Raw genomic sequence first — 23,604 nt, 5'->3', positions numbered from 1 at the left:
ATTCTACCGAGGAAGATAGCCATGTCATTGAAGCGCATGCTCATAACTAGGGAAATACGGTATTCAGCATTCAGGATTGCAGTAAATATCGCTTTTTATTTACCGAATGTTTATCTGATATGATCACTGCTGTAGCCATATCATCTCTTATTACAGCGATGTACAATGCAAATCGTCAAACGAGATGTAATATTATTATACAGAAACTGGTTTGGCCGGTTTACCAGTGTTTATAACATCGTTCACATCATTTTATGCGGATACCTGTTTCTAAATATCTCAAAAGCATTCTGAAAAGCGGAATATCGTGTTCCAATTTGTATATTATATTAACGTGTTTAAATTGGCAGTGTCAGCTTTAACGAAGACAAAGGAGACGAAAGCACATACAATGTAGTTTTATGAGAAGATACTTGATTCTGAATCCGTTCATTTTCTGTATACTGTATGTACAATTGTAATTTACAGCAATGAAATAAAGTTTTAACTAATAAGGTTCTGTAATGGCGTGTATGTATATAGCGTGTATCAATATCATTAGTAATATAGCTTTATTTAATCATGAAATACAGATACAACATTGAACAACTTTCCCGTGTCTGTTTAAATTTCATTTCGTTCAAGACAAAAAACCTTCAAACATTTCACCAAAATCTGAAGTGATAGGTTGGAGAGATAAAATAAGTTCCCGCTTAGCCATTGTAATATCATCATGGTAGGTGACAACAGACAACAGGAGTTAAACTGTCAGCATAGCGACGTTACCTGTCAATGTGGCGATGTTTCCAACGATAAGGACCTTCTCGGATCCATTGTTGTACATTTCCACATCAATGAGTCCTTTCCTGATCGTATCCGACACTCTGTAACCTAAAATGATACAATAAACTACATTGTAAAAACAACAATGGCACTGTCGTGAGAGAGATACAAACATCTACACTCATGTACAGCTTCGTGAAAATAAACTATTTGTCTAGTGCGCCTATACAAAGGATAAAAACGGACAGTTTGTCTAATCTGAGTGAAGCCATGATGTTTACTGTTCCTACAGCACTATGGTGATTCGTGATAGAGAATATGATGATGACGTAGGAAAAAAAGTCAGAAAGATAATACTACCATTTGTATATGATCAGCAATACCTATTAAATGATAAATTAAACCATACATATCCACGCAAGCTTTCAAATACTGTAAATCTGAAGATCGGATACCGTAACTTCAACATGATGAGAAGGACTAGTTTGCAAGCATTAATTCAACCAGGCGAAGCGCCATTCAGGACAGGATTCTTCAAAATTAAAAATCTCTCATAGGAAGGCAATATTTGATTTAAGGAAAGTCTTAGTTAAGTTTTTTTTGAAATTTTAATACTTTCCTCAGAAAAGATAATGAGTTTCCTTAAGTGAGGGACCATGGCTAAACCAGGGGCTGAAGTCTCAGAGGTACTTTAAAATCACGTAATTGGACGAGTCCTTCATATCGTCATTTTCTTTATCATCTCCATATGTATCATATGACTAGATTAATACTAATGATGTACAGTCTCCATAATATTTATAAACAAGATATTTTACGTTCTCTCCTCATCAAGGGTTTACCTGATCTCAAGAGACGAGTGGGCTCTTTTTATGTTTACTAATATCCAAAATTATCTTTTACTTCTTCCATTCATATCAACTTGTCCGATAGTGAGCTTTTATCAAGTTTTAGTTTATTTGTACCTTTGAATGGCCACCATCTCTATGTAATTTGAGTACGTACTTTATCCATCACCCTTCGTCCGCAGAGCTCACCACATTGCCACGGAAGGGTGCTCCTGTTCAAGGAGGGAAGTTCAACAACAACAACAACAACAACAACAACAACAACAACAACAACAACAACAACAACAACAACAACAACACCATTAACAGCAACAACAACAACAACCACAACAACAACAACAACAACAACAACAACAACAACAACAACAACAACAACAACAACATTAACAACAACAACAACAACAACAACATTAACAGCAACAACAACGACAACAACAACAATAACAACATAGCTCTCTCGAGGGCGTTAAACATAGAATTGTCTTCAGAATTTTTAAGATAAAAATGACCTCGAGTGGAATTTACATACCGATTAGTATGGCTCCCATCATTTCGAATATCGTCCCCAGTATACAAGCCTGGCGAAGGGTCAAGACCCGTGAGCCCACAGAAGTTCCAAAAGAGTTGGCTACGTCATTAGCTCCAATACCGAACGAGAGAATGAAGGCAATGATGAATCCGACAATCACCATCCAGAGATATTCTTCTGGGAACTCCATGATAACGGTTTAAATAACTCTGAAATTAATAAATGTCTTATAAATCATACAATAACCACATCCAGTGATATTCTTCTGGGAACTCCATGATAACTGTTTAAATAACTCTGACATTAACAAATGTCTTATAAATCATACAAGTAACATGAAGAGAAATTCTTCTGGGAGTTCCATGATAACGTTAAATAACTCTGTAATTAATAAAGGTCTTAATAGATAATCTTATACTATTTAGAGTCACGTTGAAAGTTGTCTTTGGTACAGTATGACATTATTTCTTTCTTTTGTTTGAGCATGTTTTTTTTCTTCACTTAAAGTACATCTTTAGATAAATATAAGTGTATGGATACTATCAGTAACCGCAGAAGTCGCTAATGCCTGACCTAACATTTCCATTTTCTTTGCTCTTGTGCTGGCTAAATTGCTAATGTCTTTGCTCTAGTAGTGACTAAATTGATATTGTCTTTTCTCTAGTAGTGACTAAATTGATATTGTCTTTTCTCTAGTAGTGACTAAATTGATATTGTCTCAGCTCTAGTAGTGACTAAATTGATATTGTCTTTGCTCTAGTAGTGACTAAATTGATAATGTCTTTTCTCTAGTAGTGACTAAATTGATATTGTCTGAGCTCTAGAAATGACTAGATTGATATTGTTTGAGCTCTAGTAGTGACTAAATTGATATTGTCTTTTCTCTAGTAGTGACTAAATTGATATTGTCTGAGCTCTTGTAGTAACTAAATTGATATTATCTGAGCTCTAGTAGTGACTAAATTGATATTGTCTTTTCTCTAGTAGTGACTAAATTGATATTGTCTTTTCTCTAGTAGTGACTAAATTACTATTGTCTTAGCTCTAGTAGTGACTAAATTGATATTGTCTTTTCTCTAGTAGTGACTAAATTGATATTGTCTGAGCTCTAGTAGTGACTAAATTGATATTGTCTTTTCTCTAATAGTGACTAAATTGATATTGTCTTTTCTCTAGTAGTGACTAAATAGATATTGTCTGAGCTCTAGAAATGACTAAATTGATATTGCTTGAGCTCTAGTAGTGACTAAATTGATATTGTCTTTTCTCTAGTAGTGACTAAATTACTATTGTCTTAGCTCTAGTAGTGACTAAATTGATATTGTCTTTTCTCTAGTAGTGACTAAATTGATATTGCTTGAGCTCTAGTAGTGACTAAATATATATTGTCTTTTCTCTAGTAGTGACTAATTTGATATTGTTTGAGCTCTAGTAGTGACTAAATTGATATTGTCTTTTCTCTAGTAGTGACTAAATTGATATTGTTTGAGCTCTAGTAGTGACTAAATTGATATTGTCTTTGCTCTAGTAGTGACTAAATTGATATTGTTTGAGCTCTAGTAGTGACTAAATTGATATTGTCTTTGCTCTAGTAGTGACTAAATTGATATTGTCTTTGCTCTAGTAGTGACTAAATTGATATTGTCTTTTCTCTAGTAGTGACTAAATTGATATTGTCTGAGCTCTTGTAGTAACTAAATTGATATTATCTGAGCTCTAGTAGTGACTAAATTGATATTGTCTTTTCTCTAGTAGTGACTAAATAGATATTGTCTTTTCTCTAGTAGTGACTAAATTACTATTGTCTTTGCTCTAGTAGTGACTAAATTGATATTGTCTTTGCTCTAGTAGTGACTAAATTGATATTGTCTGAGCTCTAGTAGTGACTAAATTGATATTGTCTTTTCTCTAGTAGTGACTAAATTGATATTGTCTTTTCTCTAGTAGTGACTAAATTGATTTTGTCTCAGCTCTAGTAGTGACTAAATTGATATTGTCTTTGCTCTAGTAGTGACTAAATAGATAGTCTTTTCTCTAGTAGTGACTAAATTGATATTGTCCTTTCTCTAGTAGTGACTAAATTGATATTGTCTTTGCTCTAGTAGTGACTAAATTGATTTTGTCTCAGCTCTAGTAGTGACTAAATTGATATTGTCTTTGCTCTAGTAGTGACTAAATAGATATTGTCTTTTCTCTAGTAGTGACTAAATTGATATTGTCTTTGCTCTATTAGTGACTAAATTGATATTTTCTGAGCTCTAGTAGTGACTAAATTGATATTTTCTGAGCTCTAGTAGTGACTAAATTGATATTGTCTTTTCTCTAGTAGTGACTAAATTGATATTGTCTTTTCTCTAGTAGTGACTAAATTGATCTTGTCTTTGCTCTAGTAGTGACTAAATAGATATTGTCTTTTCTCTAGTAGTGACTAAATTGATTTTGTCTCAGCTCTAGTAGTGACTAAATTGATATTGTCTTTGCTCTAGTAGTGACTAAATAGATATTGTCTTTTCTCTAGTAGTGACTAAATTGATATTGTCTTTTCTCTAGTAGTGACTAAATTGATATTGTCTTTGCTCTAGTAGTGACTAAATTGATATTGTCTTTGCTCTAGTAGTGACTAAATTGATATTGTCTTTGCTCTAGTAGTGACTAAATAGATATTGTCTTTTCTCTAGTAGTGACTAAATTGATATTGTCTTTTCTCTAGTAGTGACTAAATAGATATTGTCTGAGCTCTAGAAATGACTAAATTGATATTGTTTGAGCTCTAGTAGTGACTAAATTGATAATGTCTTTGCTCTAGTAGTGACTAAATTGATATTGTCTTTTCTCTAGTAGTGACTAAATTGATATTGTCTTTGCTCTAGTAGTGACTAAATTGATATTGTTTGAGCTCTAGTAGTGACTAAATTGATATTGTCTTTGCTCTAGTGGTGACTAAATAGATATTGTCTGAGCTCTTGTAGTGACTAAATTGATATTGTCTTTGCTCTAGTAGTGACTAAATTGATATTGTTTGAGCTCTAGTAGTGACTACATTGATATTGTCTTTGCTCTAGTAGTGACTAAATTGATATTGTCTTTTCTCTAGTAGTGACTAAATTGATATTGTCTTTTCTCTAGTAGTGACTAAATTGATATTGTCTTTTCTCTAGTAGTGACTAAATTGATATTGTCTTTTCTCTAGTAGTGACTAAATTGATATTGTCTTTTCTCTAGTAGTGACTAAATTGATATTGTATTTTCTCTAGTAGTGACTTAATTGATATTGTCTTTTCTCTAGTAGTGACTAAATTGATATTGTCTTTTCTCTAGTAGTGACTAAATTGATATTGTCTTTTCTTTAGTAGTGACTAAATTGATCTTGTCTTTGCTCTAGTAGTGACTAAATTGATATTGTCTTTGCTCTAGTAGTGACTAAATTGGTATTGTCTGAGCTCTAGTAGTGACTAAATTGATATTGTCTTTTCTCTAGTAGTGACTAAATTGATATTGTCTTTTCTCTAGTAGTGACTAAATTGATATCGTCTTTGCTCTAGTAGTGACTAAATTGGTATTGTCTGAGCTCTAGTAGTGACCAAATTGATATTGTCTTTTCACTAGTAGTGACTATATTACTATTGTCTGTGCTGTAGCAGCTGAGGAAATTACTTTCACACTTTTTGTATCACTTAAAGGAAAGATTGCCAGAACCATTCCTTAAATTAGCTTTAACAGAGAGAAATATCAAAATTACATATCTATGACCGAGAAGACAATTATAACTCTGATTTACCCAATCTCTGAGAATAATGACATTTCCCTTATTGTGACAAATCAAATCAGGTAATCACTTAATTCTCTATGATAAAACAAACTACGTTTTTATGGCTTTTCGTAATTAATGTCTCTATGGAAACGCCTGCGAGGACGTACTGAGTAAATGATAATAATGATAATAAAAAATAAAAAGAAAGTCATTTTTATCTAGTGTAAAACCTTACTATCTATCCGGCTGTGTAATTCACTACGACACAAACTATTCTCTTACCTTGATTTGGTTGTACTGAGTAATTGTCTTTTTGTGAGGCACGCTACAATTTATAGATACCCAACAGCACACGTCCTTTTTCTCTCACTAGCAGGGGAGCCTTTGGTTTCGTCAGTGACCAGCTGTAGTGTTGATTTCGTGTGAAGAATGTTGTTTTGACAGTACGGTGTCAGGTAACAAATCCCTGACATTTTAACTGGGTGGCGTTTGTGTATAATGGGTTTTCTTGTCAATTGTTAAGGTAGGATTGTAGGTCATAAACATTGTTTTTTACGATGTTTACCTGGCATGTTAACTTAGCCGTGACAGTTAATTAATATGAGGTTTTTCCTATCCATATAACCATTTTCATATTTGTATGTATGCCTCATATTTTCTCTCAAGGTATGGAGAGGATATTAATTTCAGCAGAAATAATTTTTACATGCAAGCTAGATATTATCCTACAAACAGAAAAAAATATTTTGAATTGAAAAATGACAACAACCAGGTGATAAGTTTATTCCTCCTACCCAACCCTCAAAAATACCTCCCCCCCCCCCCCCCCCCCCCCCCCCCAAAAAAAAACAAACTTAACAAGCAAAACACAAACAAAAAAACAACACAAGAATTAGATTTTGGATGTTGAATTAAATCTTAAAGTGACTTATAGTACAGATTTGAAAGTACTTGTGTATCATGCACACCTAGAGTTCCAAATGCTGTAGACTTATCATTAGAGTAATGTAGACATTAAAATATCTATATAGAAATTGAAATAAATAAATAAAGTCAACAAAGATATGTTTCAGTGTTCCGTTAAAGGTGATGCCAGCCAATGGTTCCAGAGAAGGCACCAGTAATTTTCAATGTCTGGACCCTGGAAGATTGTTTCGGCGGCCTGCAACATAGATAGCTCTAAAATTCAAATTGAGTTTGACATTTCAAAACACCTGACATATTAAACATTTTTTTGTTGTTGTTTTTTGTGGGTTTTTTTTGGGGGGGGGGGGGGGGGGGGGGTGCTCGAAGGAGGGTTGGAGTTTTTTTCTCTTTTTTTTTGGTGGAGGGATGGGGGAGGGGTAGGAGGGGATTGTCTAAACTAGGAATAACCACCTCCCGTGTACCGCAAGTAAAGAATCCTAGTTGTATATAATATCCTTTACCCTGACTTGATTACATAGGGATACACACTAAAGCAGTGCTAATTGTCTATAAAATTACCGGATGTTAAGAAGCCCCTTGATACATATGTGACATAATAATATATGCATATCTGGTGTCGGGTTTACCTAGACAATATCCTGACTCATGTTGAAATTTCATCTTAAATACCCGCGATTCGGCACTCCGGAGGAATACCACCCTCAACCACACTAAAACTAGCTAATTTGGTATAAAATATTCAGATCAGGGTTTGTATAACTTACATGCCCATAACTTGGTGATTATAAACCCTTCAGATATATAATCATTGTCAAGTAGTAATAACGACAGTACAGACAAGTAAAGTGTCGAATTTTCGAGGCCCCCTCGTGTGTACCGCTGAACCGCCAGTAAATCATCCAAGTTATGTATAATATTCTAACACACATACTAAACCCCACGAGACCCCAGAAACACACTTTCCTTCAGGGACTTGGTTCACAATGAATTGGCTGAATAAGTTGTGTGAGTACATGTTGTCGGTTTGTGACGAGTCGTCCTGATACCTGCCACCCGGTTTTCGTTACGCTAATAGGATCTTTCGACCACCTTTCTGTTTGGTGGTTTTTAATGTCTAAATTATACCTTTCTACACAATTACATTTATATGATTTTAATATTTTTTCAATTTCCTTAAAACGAACTAATTTTAATATGGGATTTGCCCCCCCCCCCCCCCGATATTGTCACTGCTACCCGCTGTTTGGGTCGAGATTGCGGGAAGAAATGTACATACCGCGTAAAAAAAATACAAAAACATTTCACGACATAGTACGCGCTGCCATCACATCGAATCAACCCGCGATGTTATTTAGTTTATAATATTTATTTATTTAATTATTGATTTATTCATTTATTTTTACCATCGGTTCACCACCTAAGATGTTTCCTAATTAATCATAATAGGCCCTCGGCGAATTACATGTAATTATCGGCCGAGGTGGGTCGTTTTACAACATTACGATATCTATTGTTGTTTATACCTACTATATTTGTGTAACTGTTCCATATTCTATGTCTATATGTGATCGTATGTAATTTACCTGTGTCTTGATAAAGGGGCAGATTGCTTCGAAAATTCGACAATTTACTTGTCTGTACTGTCGTTATCTGATGCGATAATTAAAATGTGAAATATGGGTTTTCCATAAAGCAGACATTGAAAAGTTACATATCAGGTTTTTTTTTCAAACGATTACTAATTATACTGTAGGTGTGAAGAAAAACACAACAAATGTTATGGTTACTGAAATCGGGAGAGTATCTTTGGTTTATACTGAAATCGGGAGAGTATCTATGGTTAATACTGAAATCGGGAGAGTATCTTTGGTTTATACTGAAATCGGGAGAGTATCTTTGGTTTATACTGAAATCGGGAGAGTATCTTTGGTTTATACTGAAATCGGGAGAGTATCTTTGGTTTATACTGAAATCGGGGGAGTATCTTTGGTTTATACTGAAATCGGGAGAGTATCTTTGGTTTATACTGAAATCGGGAGAGTATCTTTATCAGTTATTAGGAAAATTAGAATATCAAAGTACTGGATGAAGCTGAAAAATACCAATAATTGAATTTTAAAAGAATGACTTATAGAGTTGGAAGAAAACAACCATACTTGGATTGTACAGTTGAAATAGGAATTAAACAATTGTGGGATAGGTATTATATATAATTTGGAATTTGTACAAAATTTTGATGTTGAGTTATTCAAGATAAAAATAAAGGATACTTTCCGTCAGGAGTGTATAACTCTGATAAACAATTCATCTAAAGGAGATTTATATAAACATCTTATCACTTCCTCTTACTGTCAGTCATATTTGAATAAGCCATTAGACACTAACATACAGAGAAATGTAACTATGATTCGGTTATCTGCACATGACTTAAATGTAGAAAGAGGAAGATACAGGAATTTAGATAAAAACCAAAGGATATGTAAATTTTGTAATGATAATCATTAGGTTAATACAGTATTGTAACACGTAGGGTAACACTGTATTGTAACTCGTTCGGTAATACAGCATTGTAACACGTTAGGTAATACAGTATTGTAACACGTAGGGTAATACAGTATTGTAACACGTAGGGTAATACAGTATTGTAACATGTAGGGTAATACAGTATTGTAACACGTAGGGTAATACAGTATTGTAACATGTAGGGTAATACAGTATTGTAACACCTAGGGTAATACAGTATTGTAACACGTAGGGTAATACAGTATTGTAACACGTAGGGTAATACAGTATTGTAACACGTAGGGTAATACAGTATTGTAACACGTAGGGTAATACAGTATTGTAACACGTAGGGTAATACAGTATTGTAACATGTAGGGTAATACAGTATTGTAACACCTAGGGAAATACAGTATTGTAACACGTAGGGTAATACAGTATTGTAACACGTAGGGTAATACAGTATTGTAACACTAGGGTAATACAGTATTGTAACACGTAGGGTAATACAGTATTGTAACACGTAGGGTAATAGAGTATTGTAACACGTAGGGTAATACAGTATTGTAACACGTAGGGTAATACAGTATTGTAACACGTAGGGTAATACAGTATTGTAACACGTACGGTAATACAGTATTGTAACATGTAGAGTAATACAGTATTGTAACACGTAGGGTAATACAGTATTGTAACACGTAGGGTAATACAGTATTGTAACACGTACGGTAATACAGTATTGTAACATGTAGAGTAATACAATATTGTAACACGTAGGGTAATACAGTATTGTAACACGTAGGGTAATACAGTATTGTAACACGTAGGGTAATAAAGTATTGTAACACATGGGGTAATACAGTAGTGTAACACGTAGGGTAATACAGTATTGTAACACGTAGCTATAGGGTAATAGAGTATTGTAACACGTTAGGTAATACAGTATTGTAACACGTAGGGTAATACAGTATTATAACACGTAGGGTAATAAAGTATTGTAACACGTAGGGTAATACTGTATTGTAACACGTAGGGTAATACAGTATTGTAACAAGGAGGGTAATACAGTATTGTAACACGTAGGGTAATACAGTATTGTAACACGAGGGGTTAATACAGTATTGTAACACGTACGGTAATAAAGTATTGTAACACATGGGGTAATACAGTAGTGTAACACGTAGGGTAATACAGTGTTGTAACACATAGGGTAATACAGTATTGTTACACGTAGGGTAATAAAGTATTGTAACATGTATGGTAATACAGTATTGTAACACGTAGGGTAATACAGTATTGTAACACGTAAGGTAATACAGTATTGTAACACGTAGGGTAATACAGTATTGTAACACGTAGGGTAATACAGTATTGTAACACTAGGATGATACAGTATTGTAACACGTAGGGTAATACAGTATTGTAACACGTAGGGTAATACAGTATTGTAACATGTAGGGTAATACAGTATTGTAACATGTAGAGTAATACAGTATTGTAACACGTACGGTAATACAGTATTGTAACATGTAGAGTAATACAGTATTGTAACACGTACGGTAATACAGTATTGTAACACGTTAGGTAATACAGTAGTGTAACACTTGGGTAATACAGTATGGTAATACAGTATTGTAACACGAAGGGTAATACAGTATTGTAACACTAGGGCAATACAGTATTGTAACACTAGGGTAATACAGTATTGTTACACGTAGGATAATACAGTATTGTAACAGGTAGGGTATTACTCTATTGTAACACGTAGGGTAATACTGTATTGTTACACGTAGGGTAATACAGTATTGCAACACGTTGGGTAATACAGTATTATAACACGTAGAGTAATACAGTATTATTACACGTAGGGTAATACAGTATTGTAACACGTAGGGTAATACTGTATTGTAACACGTAGGGTAATACTGTATTGTAACACGTAGGGTAGTACAGTATTGTAACATGTAGAGTAATACAGTATTGTAACACGTACGGTAATACAGTATTGTAACATGTAGAGTAATACAGTATTTTAACACGTACGGTAATACAGTATTGTAACACGTAGGGAAATACAGTATTGTAACATGTAGAGTAATACAGTATTGTAACACGTAGGGTAATACAGTATTGTAACACGTAGGGTAATAAAGTATTGTAACACATGGGGTAATACAGTAGTGTAACACGTAGGGTAATACAGTATTGTAACACGTATCTATAGGGTAATACAGTATTGTAACACGTTAGGTAATACAGTATTGTAACACGTGGGGTAATACAGTATTGTAACACGTAGGGTAATACTGTATTGTAACACGTAGGGTAATACAGTATTGTAACACGTACGGTAATGCAGTATTGTAACACGTAGGGTAATACTGTATTGTAACACGTAGGGTAATACAGTATTGTAACACGTAGGGTAATACTGTATTGTAACACGTAGGGTAATACAGTATTGTAACACCTAGGGTAATACAGTATTGTAACACGTAGAGTAATACAGTATTGTAACACGAAGGGCAATACAGTATTGTAACACTAGGGCAATACAGTATTGTAACACTAGGGTAATACATTATTGTTACACGTAGGATAATACAGTATTGTAACACGTTAGGGTAATACAGTATTATAACACGTAGAGTAATACAGTATTGTTACACGTAGAATAATACAGTATTGTAACACGTAGGGTAATACAAGATTATAATATGTAGGTTAATACAGTATTGTAACACGTAGGGTAATACAGTATTGTAACACGTAAGGTAATACAGTATTGTAACACGTAGGGTAATACAGTATTGTAACACGTAGGGTAATACAGTATTGTAACACTAGGGTAATACAGTATTGTAACACCTAGGGTAATATAGTATTGTAACACGTAGGGTAATACAGTATTGTAACACGTTAGGTAATACAGTATTGTAACACGTAGGGTAATACAGTATTGTAACATGTAGGGTAATACAGTATTGTAACATGTAGGGTAATACAGTATTGTAACACGTTAGGTAATACAGTATTGTAACACGTAGGGTAATACAGTATTGTAACACGTTAGGTAATACAGTATTGTAACACTAGGGTAATACAGTATTGTAACACGTAAGGTAATACAGTATTGTAACACGTAGGGTAATACAGTATTGTAACACGTAGGGTAATACAGTATTGTAACACATGGGGTAATACAGTAGTGTAACACGTAGGGTAATACAGTATTGTAACACATGGGGTAATACAGTATTGTTACACGTAAGGTAATACAGTATTGTAACTCGTAGGGTAATACAGTATTGTAACACTAGGGTAATACAGTATTGTAACACGTAGGGTAATACAGTATTGTAACACGTATGGTAATACAGTATTGTAACATGTAGGGTAATACAGTATTGTAACATGTAGGGTAATACAGTATTGTAACATGTAGGGTAATACAGTATTGTAACACGTAAGGTAATACAGTATTGTAACACTAGGGTAATACAGTATTGTAACACGTAAGGTAATACAGTATTGTAACACGTAGGGTAATACAGTATTGTAACACGTAGGGTAATACAGTATTGTAACACGTAGGGTAATACTGTATTGTAAATTGTAGGGTAATATAGTATTGTAAAACGTAGGGTAATACAGTATTGTAACATGGAGGGTAATTCAGTATTGTAACACGTTAGGTAATACAGTATTGCAACAGGTAGGGTAATTCAGTATTGTAACACGTAGGGTAATATAGTGTTGTAACACGTAGGGTAATACTGTATTGTAACACGTAGGGTAATACAGTATTGTAACACGTAGGGTAATACAGTATTGTACCACTAGGGTAATACAGTATTGTAACACTAGGGTAATACAGTATTGTTACACGTAGGATAATACAGTATTGTAACACGTACGGTAATACTGTATTGTAACACGTAGGATAATACTGTATTGTAACACGTAGGGTAATACTGTATTGTAACTTGTGGGGTAATACAGTATTGTAACACCAGGGTTATAAAGTATTGTAACACGTAGGGTAATACAGTATTGTAACACGTAGGGTAATAAAGTATTGTAACACGTAGGGTAATACAGTATTGTAACAGGTAGGGTAATACAGTATTGTAACACGTAGGGTAATACAGTATTGTAACACGTAGGGTAATACAGTATTGTAACACGTAGGGTAATACAGTATTGTAACACTAGGATGATACAGTATTGTAACACGTAGGGTAATACAGTATTGTTACGCGTAGGGTAATACAGTATTGTAACACGTACGGTAATACAGTATTGTAACACGTACGGTAATACAGTATTGTAACATGTAGAGTAATACAGTATTGTAACACGTACGGTAATACAAGATTGTAACATGTAGGGTAATACAGTATTGTAATACGTAGGGTAATACAGTATTGTAACACGTAGGGTAATACAGTATTGTAACATGTAGAGTAATACAGTATTGTAACACGTAGGGTAATACAGTATTGTTACACGTAGGGTAATACAGTATTGTAATACGTAGGGTAATAAAGTATTGTAACACATGGGGTAATACAGTAGTGTAACACGTAGGGTAATACAGTATTGTAACACATGGGGTAATACAGTATTGTTACACGTAAGGTAATACAGTATTGTAACACTAGGGTAATACAGTATTGTAACACGTAGGGTAATACAGTATTGTAACACCTAGGGTAATACAGTATTGTAACACGTAGGGTAATACTGTATTGTAACTTGTAGGGTAATATAGTATTGTAACACGTAGGGTAATACAGTATTGTAACATGGAGGGTAATTCAGTATTGTAACACGTTAGGTAATACAGTATTGCAACAGGTAGGGTAATTCAGTATTGTAACACGTAGGGTAATATAGTGTTGTAACACGTAGGGTAATACTGCATTGTAACACGTAGGGTAATACAGTATTGTAACACGTAGGGTAATACAGTATTGTACCACTAGGGTAATACAGTATTGTAACACTAGGGTAATAAAGTATTGTTACACGTAGGATAATACAGTATTGTAACACGTAGGGTAATACTGTATTGTAACACGTAGGGTAATACTGTATTGTAACACGTAGGGTAATACTTTTTTGTAACTTGTGGGGTAATACAGTATTGTAACACCAGGGTTATAAAGTATTGTAACACGTAGGGTAATACAGTATTGTAACACGTAGGGTAATAAAGTATTGTTACACGTAGGATAATACAGTATTGTAACACGTACGGTAATACAGTATTGTAACATGTAGAGTAATACAGTATTGTAACACGTACGGTAATACAAGATTGTAACATGTAGGGTAATACAGTATTGTAACACGTAGGGTAATACAGTATTGTAACACGTAGGGTAATACAGTATTGTAACATGTAGAGTAATACAGTATTTTAACACGTAGGGTAATACAGTATTGTAACACGTAGGGTAATACAGTATTGTAACATGTAGGGTAATACAGTATTGTACCACTAGGGTAATACAGTATTGTAACACTAGGGTAATACAGTATTGTTACACGTAGGATAATACGGTATTGTAACACGGAGGGTAATACTGTTTTGTAACACGTAGGGTAATACTGTATTGTAACACGTAGGGTAATACTGTATTGTAACTTGTGGGGTAATACAGTATTGTAACACCAGGGTTATAAAGTATTGTAACACGTAGGGTAATACAGTATTGTAACACGTAGGATAATACAGTATTGTAACACGTAGGGTAATACTGTATTGTAACACGTAGGGTAATACAGTATTGTAACACCTAGGGTAATACAGTATTGTAACACGTAGGGTAATATTGTATTGTAACACGTAGGGTAATACAGTATTGTAACACGTAGAGTAATACAGTATTGTAACACGTTAGTTTATACAGTATTGCAACACGTAGGGAAATACAGTATTGTAACACGTAGGGTAATACAGTATGGTAACACGTAGGGCAATACAGTATTGTAACACGTAGGGTAATACAGTATTGTAACACGTTGGGTAATACAGTATTGTAACACGTAGGGTAATACAGTATTGTAACATGTAGGGTAATACAGTATTGTAACACGTAGGGTAATACAGTATTGTAACACGTAGGGTAATACAGTATTGTAACACCTAGGGTAATACAGTATTGTAACACGTAGGGTAATACAGTATTGTAACACGTAGGGTAATAGAGTATTGTAACACGTAGGGTAATACAGTATTGTAACATGTAGGGTAATACAGTATTGTAACACGTAGGGTAATACTGTATTGTAACACGTAGGGTAATACAGTATTGTAACACGTAGGGTAATACTGTATTGTAACACGTAGGGTAATACAGTATTGTAACACGTAGGGTAATACAGTATTGTAACACGTAGGGTAATACTGTATTGTAACACGTAGGGTAATACAGTATTGTAACACCTAGGGTAATACAGTATTGTAACATGTAGGGTAATACAGTATTGTAACATGTAGGGTAATATAGTATTGTAACACGTAGGGTAATATTGTATTGTAACACGTAGGGTAATATTGTATTGTAACACGTAGGGTAATACAGTATTGTAACACGTAGGGTAATACAGTATTGTAACACGTTAGGTAATACAGTATTGTAACACTAGGGTAATACAGTATTGTAACACGTGGGGCAATACAGTATTGTAACACGTAGGGTAATACAGTATTGTAACATGTAGGGTAATACAGTATTGTAACACGTAGGGTAATACAGTATTGTAACACTAGGGTAATACAGTATTGTAACACCTAGGGTAATATAGTATTGTAACACCTAGGGTAATACTGTATTATAACACCTAGGGTAATATAGTATTGTAACATGTAGGGTAATACAGTATTGTAACACGTAGGGTAATACAGTATTGTAACACGTGGGGTAATACAGTATTGTAACACGTAGGGTAATACAGTATTGTAACACGTAGGGTAATAAAGTATTGTAACATGTAGAGTAATACAGTATTGTAACACTAGGGTAATACAGTATTGTAACACGTGGGGCAATACAGTATTGTAACACGTAGGGTAATACAGTATTGTAACATGTAGGGTAATACAGTATTGTAACACGTAGGGTAATACAGTATTGTAACACTAGGGTAATACAGTATTGTAACACCTAGGGTAATATAGTATTGTAACACCTAGGGTAATACTGTATTATAACACCTAGGGTAATATAGTATTGTAACATGTAGGGTAATACAGTATTGTAACACGTAGGGTAATACAGTATTGTAACACGTGGGGTAATACAGTATTGTAACACGTAGGGTAATACTGTATTGTAACATGTAGGGTAATACAGTATTGTAACACTAGGGTAATACAGTATTTTAACATGTAGGGTAATACAGTATTGTAACATGTAGGGTAATACAGTATTGTAACATGTAGGGTAATACAGTATTTTAACATGTAGGGTAATACAGTATTGTAACATGTAGGGTAATACAGTATTGTAACACGTAGGGTAATACAGTATTGTAACACGTAGGGTAATACAGTATTGTAACATGTAGGGTAATACTGTATTGTAACACTAGGGTAATACAGTATTGTAACACGTAGGGTAATACAGTATTGTAACACGTAGGGTAATACAGTATTGTAACACGTAGGGTAATACAGTATTGTAACACGTAGGGTAATACAGTATTGTAACACGTAGGGTAATACAGTATTGTAACAGATAGGATAATAGTTTTTCATGTAGGAAAGACTCTTGACAGATGAAGAATTCTGCCAGGTTTCTTTCTTTAAAAAAATATCTCCACAGGGGTCAGTTTTTAGGAGATTTTTTTTCAGAGACATAAAAAATAGCTTTAGTATTTAAATGACTCGCTCTTTTGTACAGCTTGTAATGGAAACCTGGAGTCTTTTAAAGTATTGAAGGGGGTTAGACAGCGAAAAAGATTTATAAAACGTGTAATTAATGTGAAATTCTGTGACTGGTATCTAGACCAGTATGTCGTATATATTCTGGAGAATATCAGTCAAGCATGGCGTTAGACGATCTCAGGTATAAACACCTTGAGAATACAACAGACTTTTGAAAAACCTTCGTAAAATTGTTCTGAACTTTAAAAATATGTTATCGGTCTCTAATCGTATGAGGCAGAAAGGGTCGTACAGTCGTACTTCTAACGTGGATTCAATAAAAGTGTATTTTAAAACAGTTTGTTGCGTATGGACGGAATGATAACTGATAGAGTATGACGTTAGAACCGGTGAAGTTTCTAAACCAGGAAGTGTGTTCATTAGATGGATAAAGAGGGGAATACAACCATTTATCTTTGTATTTTAATAATATGAACTACAGTGTATCTGTGATATTAAACTGAACAAATAATGGTAAATGTGAAGTCAAAACATGATATATTTAGATAGAATTTGGAAATACTCATAAGGTGACTACGAATTTGAATTAGTAAGCCCAATTACTCATAGAATGACTACGAATTCGAATTAGTATCCACAATTACTCATATAGTGACTACGAAATTGAATTAATACGCCCAAAGCTGTGATTGGATTTATAACTAACATTTATATACAAAAACAGCCGTATATCAGAGGAACTACATGTATACGGGTCACCAGCAGTTTTCCTTTCATAATGTTTCCTGTATGTAGACTACGGCATCATTAAATGGATTCCCATGTGCCATATTAGACATCTGTCTTTGTCAGGATATGTCTTTGAACACGATGGAATGTAAGAAACCATATGGTGAATTGGAATAAAACTGAGAATGTCAGTTATCACATTTGTACAAAATGGCCGCCATTTCCTGGTCTCTGATTGGTCGAAATTTTCGTTGAAAATTCAAATATAGGGTATTAGAAGATTGCGAATGAACTACATGAGTTTCGTTCCAAAAGCAAAATCATTGAGACTTTTGATTGGTCGAAATTTTGATATTGTTTGATTTTGATGAATTTGTATATACAAACCGTCTCTAATGGTTTCCCGTTACAATTGATATTTGTTTTAATCATTATACGATTAGATTTTGTCGACACAATGTAGCACTTACATTTCGTTCTATTTTACCAGTCATTATCTTATACTATAGAAAACTGCTCACAACGCAAAGAGAAATTAATACCAAATTATGTTTAGGATAAGGTCTGTGTCGGTCAATATTCCGTACTCTTAACCGAAAACGGAACACAATGGCCTTGGGAGAAATAGCACAGCTAAGAAGTAAAATGAAATTTAGAGAAAATATAGTTCAGAAATGACATCATGACAGCAGTAGATTTGTCGCACGTGATGATCAGGTATAGCACCACCTCACTGAAATATCGTGATGACAGCAGTAGATTTGTCTACGTGGTGATCATGTATAGCGCCACCTCACTGAAATATCGTGATGACAGCAGTAGATTTGTCTACGTGGTGATCATGTATAGCACCACCTCACTGAAATATCGTGATGACAGCAGTAGATTTGTCTACGTGGTGATCTGGTATAGCGTAATCTCACTGAAATATCGTGATGACCAACAGTAGATTTATCGCACGTGATGATCACGTATAGCGTAATCTCACTGAAATATCGTAATGACAGCAGTAGATTTGTCTACGTGATGATCATGTATAGGGCCACCTGACTGAAATATCGTGATAACAGCAGTAGATTTGTCTACGTGATGGTCAGGTATAGCGTAATCTCACCGAAATGTCGTAATCTTGGTGTGAAGCATCACGATCCACTTGACCACATTATACTGAACAAATGGCATCTGGATACGGAGATCTTGACAACCAATTGTATTATATCATAAATTATCATATTCTAAAGAGATAGGTAATATATTGCGGGAAACATATGAAAGATTATATACAATAAATATTTGAATACTTTCATCATATCCCCACGCGATCTTCTATGTGTTAACGTTGACCATTCCAGTTTCAACGTTCCGTATAGGAGGAAAGTCCTGGTACTCGATTTGTTGCTCGACGTTGAACATTTTCAAAAGCCGTTACACGTTTTTCCAAATGTAGGCGTCAAACTTGATTTGCATATTCAAATGAAGTCTGACAAATGCTATATATAAACGTTTATGACTCAATGTATCCATGTATTCCATTGTTTTCCCTAATACTCCTATAATATAATTTCCCTTATTAACTTTTTCGCATTTGGGTTTATCAAACGTTAATAGAGTATCTATGGTAGTTTCAATATTTTTTCTGAGGCGACAAATTGTAAAAATTGTGTTCCTAACTCGATTGTTTAGTTAAATATATCATTTTTTGCTTCCCACGCGCATCATTTTACACTTATTCGCATGAAAATGTAGCTGCCAGATTTCCAACCATTGCTTAAATGCAAAAATATCCTTCTCTAGCATTGCACAATCTTGTTCATTTTTTTCTTATTTTTATCATGGGAGATATCTTTAGAGTTAGGTAATAAATCATGGGATGCCTAAGTCAACGACAATATATAACTTGACACGTTGTATGTTAATGAATAGCAGTTGTTGACAGCATGGATATTAACACGATTAAATTTATTAAGAGAAAGGCGTAGTTCTTGGTACCCATAACCCTGTGTAGTATGTCATTCTTTTCAGAAACTGATGTTTGTGACGAGGAAAAAATTGTTGCAAACTCATGGAAGCTTATTCCAATTTTTAGGAATACATACTGATGTACTGGTCATTCAAGCATATTTACATTCAGTAAGCTTGGAAACATTGGCGAAAATTGTATTTATTTTTCATATCAATATTAGCCTCATCACAGTGTGTAGTAATACCGGAGACCGCATTACCGCGGGTGGTACTCTCCGCCATCATATTTTTGTATATTCTCGTGTACTTATATAACCACATTTTGTTTGTTGTTGTTATGACGTTTGCTAAGACCGTGCCAAGAACTGTCTGACACCTTCCCGCGAAAACGGCTGTTCTCGCTCCGACGTTACTCTCGGGTAAAAACATGAAAGAACGCCTTATCATCAATGAGGGCTTTAACAGATAAATTTAAAAAAAAAAAAATCATATTGTAAATATAAGGAATGAGAATTATTTTTTCAATATTCATGAAATCATAACAACATTAGCTGTCTAGACATATTTAACGCGATTCATGGAATATTTCCAGAAGCCAATGTTGTTATGACCTTATGAATGTTGAAAAAAATAAATGCCATTCCTTAAATGCAACTGAATATGTTAGTGCATTATATGGTAAATCATATGAAATAATACAAATATACAGTATTGTCTCTCAAAATCAGTATACATGTATTTTTGTTACTAGGACAAAGAGAGAATTCGGCCGGGACTGACGAAGTACTTCGAGTTAAGCGGGGTATTCGCGTTTTCCGAGTTCGAGTTAGTGAGGTTCTATTGTATATTACCGGTCCAAGATTTTCGTTTATATCAGTTGAATAAGAAATTAAATCACCGAATCGAGATTGAAGATGTGATGCCCAAATAGTTTCGGATGAATCTCACGTGATAAAATCACACAACAATAGACTAATGAATATCATTACCAGCAGTACCAAGAAGCCATTATACATGATACTCCGTAATTTTGTATTGTACTGTATATACCTAGTCAGCAGACACCTGTCGCATGCCTGTGTGTTATCAATCATATTCTTGGCTGTGAACAGGACGTATACATTTTCATGGTTAGTACATTCTTGACTGTTGATACCCCTCGCGGCGGCTGATATGTGTATATATATATATGGGGCAAAGAAGTAATTCAAACAGTGTAAACAATAAGGTTTGTTAAATTTTCGAGGCAATCCGCCCCTTTATCAAAACACAAAAAATTACAAATACAATCACATAATATATATAAGAAGTACTGGAAATACAATAAAATACAATAAGAATAATGTTTTAGTAACTGGAGAAACCACAATGAACCCTTCGGCAAACGTGGGCCGAAGGCGGATACTAGCGTGACTGCATCATGTTCAACACTAGAACGCTATGCGACCAACGGCAGAGATATTTTGAATTCCCCCGCACGTGAAAGTATATCGAAGAGTTCAAAGACGATTCGTCCCTAAATACTGCTAGTGGACGACATTGCATTCATATAAAATATGTTGCATTATCGTCTCTACAGTGATTGATTAAATATCGTGTACAAAGTCTGAAAAACTTTAGAAAAATATGTTTTAGATCATTAGAATTATAGAGAGTGGTGTAAAAAAACTACTACAAATATTTATCAAGACTGAAAATATAAGAAATACGAATGCCGAAGTGTCCCTACAGGACGCTACGGGAAAGAGACGATTCGGACCAACTCGGACCAAGATGATGTTGCATGATGGCGGGAGGCGACTAAATGTGAGTCTCAAAGAGCAACAATGAATAGATGCCCCAAAAAGTACAGCAATTATGAAAATTTTAACAAATTGAATAATTAACTACATGAATAGTCAAATATAATGGTCAGATGGAGAGTACATCCAGAAGACGTCTTTAACGTTCGTTCATACCCCGAGGGTAGCAGGTTTGGAGATTGGTAATCCAGTATCTTTCTCTGGAACGACGTTTCGTTTCAGGTAGAACAGTGATCAATGGCGACCACCTGCATATCCTTCCAACTGTGACTAGGTAAATTGAAATGCCTTGCCACAGGAAAGTCTAGTCTGTTTTGCTTGATGGAGCAACGGTGATTGTTGATTCTGATGTTGAGCTTTGTGCTGGTTTCTCCAACATACTGCATTTTGCATTTTTTGCAGGAGAGGAGATATACAACATTGGCTGATGTGCATGTCAGTGTTTGTAAAATGTGACAAACACGGTTGTTTATTACACATTTAAACGTGTCTGTGGACTCAGTGTATGGGCACAATTTGCACGTTTTTTTGCTGCATGTGTTGAAGAAGCCTGTTGTAACAACAGAGGCAGATGAATGTAATTTGCTGCTCACCACCAGATCTCTTACATATTTTGGTCTACGATAGGCCAATAACGGTGGTTCTGGAAAGATCCGTTTGAGTGCAGCTGACGACTCAATGATGCGCCAATGATTATGTAAAATGGAAGAAATAGACGGCAAGTTAGGATGGAACGTGACAACACAAGGGACCCTTTGTGTCGGAGTTCTGACTTTGTATTCTAGAAGGCTGGCTCTGTCAAGTACCCTGACTTTGTCTAGTTCCCGATCTATCAAAGTAGATTTATATCCTCTAGCAAGAAGGTGTGATTTAAGTTCTGAGCATCGACGTTCGAAGACTGTATCATCGGACACTATCCGTCGGATACGTAGAGCTTGGGAATAGGGAATGCTCTTCGTGGTGTGTGAGGGATGACAGCTGGACGGGCGGAGATACTGGTGCGTGTCAGTTGGTTTGGAATAGAGGTCTGTGTTTATTTTTCCGTCAAGTAAGGTTGAACTGGTGTCTAGAAATGTGTTAGTTTCCGTGGAGACCTCTGCAGTGAATTTGATTGTTGGATGGAACGTGTTTGCGTGATCTATAAATTCATCGAGTGATGTCCGGTTCGAAGTCCATTTGATTTCAATATCATCGATGAATCTGAGCCAGCTGAATGGCTTAATTGAAGCAGATGCTAAAAGTTGGGATTCAAGATGTCCCATGAATACATTAGCATATGAAGGAGCCATCTTAGTGCCCATAGCTGTACCACTGACCTGCAAGTAGTTTTCATTGTTAAACTGGAAGTTGTTGAGTGTGAAGACAAGTGTAAGTAATTCTACTAGACTATCAGTCGATGGGTGCTTATACCCACGGCGTTCCCATGCCTCCCGACAGGCATTAATGCCGTCCGCATGAGGGATGTTTGTGTAAAGAGAGACGACGTCCATTGTAACTAGCAGAGTACCTTCTGGTATGTTGCTGGATGGTGTTTTATTAGGATAATCGGTGGTGTCTTTTATGTAAGATGGTAGATTTTCAACAATTGGTCGAAGATGGAAATCGACGAATTTAGAAATTTTCTCCGTCGGATGGCTTATAGAGTTGATAATAGGTCTACCCGGGTTTCCAGGTTTATGGATCTTAGGAAGGAGATAGAATTTCCCTGATAGAGCATTTACGGGACGCAGGAAACTAGCGGTATCTGCGTCTATATCCCCCTTGTTGAGTATTCTATCGATGGCCTCATTGATTAGTTTGGCGTATTCTTGCGTCGGGTCCCTATCAAGTTTGCGATAGAACGTCTCGTTGGTAAGCTGACGGTTAGCCTCATTGATGTAGTCACCCCTGTTCAT

At 35.0% G+C, this 23,604-nt stretch overlaps 2 protein-coding genes across 2 annotated transcripts in view; both read right to left on the bottom strand.

Moving 5' to 3' along the window:
• The window catches only part of LOC117316954 (sodium-dependent phosphate transporter 1-like), a 26,582-nt gene extending 20,199 nt beyond the window's left edge, over positions 1-6,383 (bottom strand). The window contains exons 1-3 of the mRNA XM_033871732.1: positions 6,173-6,383; positions 2,140-2,348; positions 766-870 (exon numbers count right to left, since the gene is read on the bottom strand). Of these exons, the coding sequence (XP_033727623.1) occupies positions 766-870; positions 2,140-2,329 (295 nt within the window). The 5' untranslated portion in view covers positions 2,330-2,348; positions 6,173-6,383. The remainder of the gene's footprint in view (positions 1-765; positions 871-2,139; positions 2,349-6,172) is intronic.
• On the bottom strand, positions 2,462-23,604 carry LOC117316953. Its single transcript, XM_033871731.1, has 2 exons — positions 22,332-23,604; positions 2,462-2,520 (listed from the first exon to the last, which is right to left on the bottom strand). The coding sequence occupies exons 1-2, from the start codon at positions 23,602-23,604 to the stop codon at positions 2,462-2,464; spliced, it is 1,332 nt and encodes a 443-aa protein (XP_033727622.1).

Source organism: Pecten maximus, chromosome 18, assembly GCF_902652985.1.
Source record: "Pecten maximus chromosome 18, xPecMax1.1, whole genome shotgun sequence".
In the NCBI taxonomy this organism is placed as follows: Eukaryota; Metazoa; Mollusca; class Bivalvia; order Pectinida; family Pectinidae; genus Pecten; species Pecten maximus.
Note: the sequence above shows the minus strand (reverse complement) of the source record. Positions and strands in the feature narration are given on the sequence as shown.

Excerpts from the sequence above, each read along its gene's own strand:
- LOC117316953 (XM_033871731.1), bottom strand. The coding sequence starts at position 23,604 with ATGAACAGGGGTGACTACATCAATGAGGCTAACCGTCAGCTTACCAAC. Across the intron at positions 2,521-22,331 it reads ACCACCGTTATTGGCCTATC|AGTTATTTAACGTTATCATG; the intron begins GTAGACCAAAAT and ends TATTAATTACAG.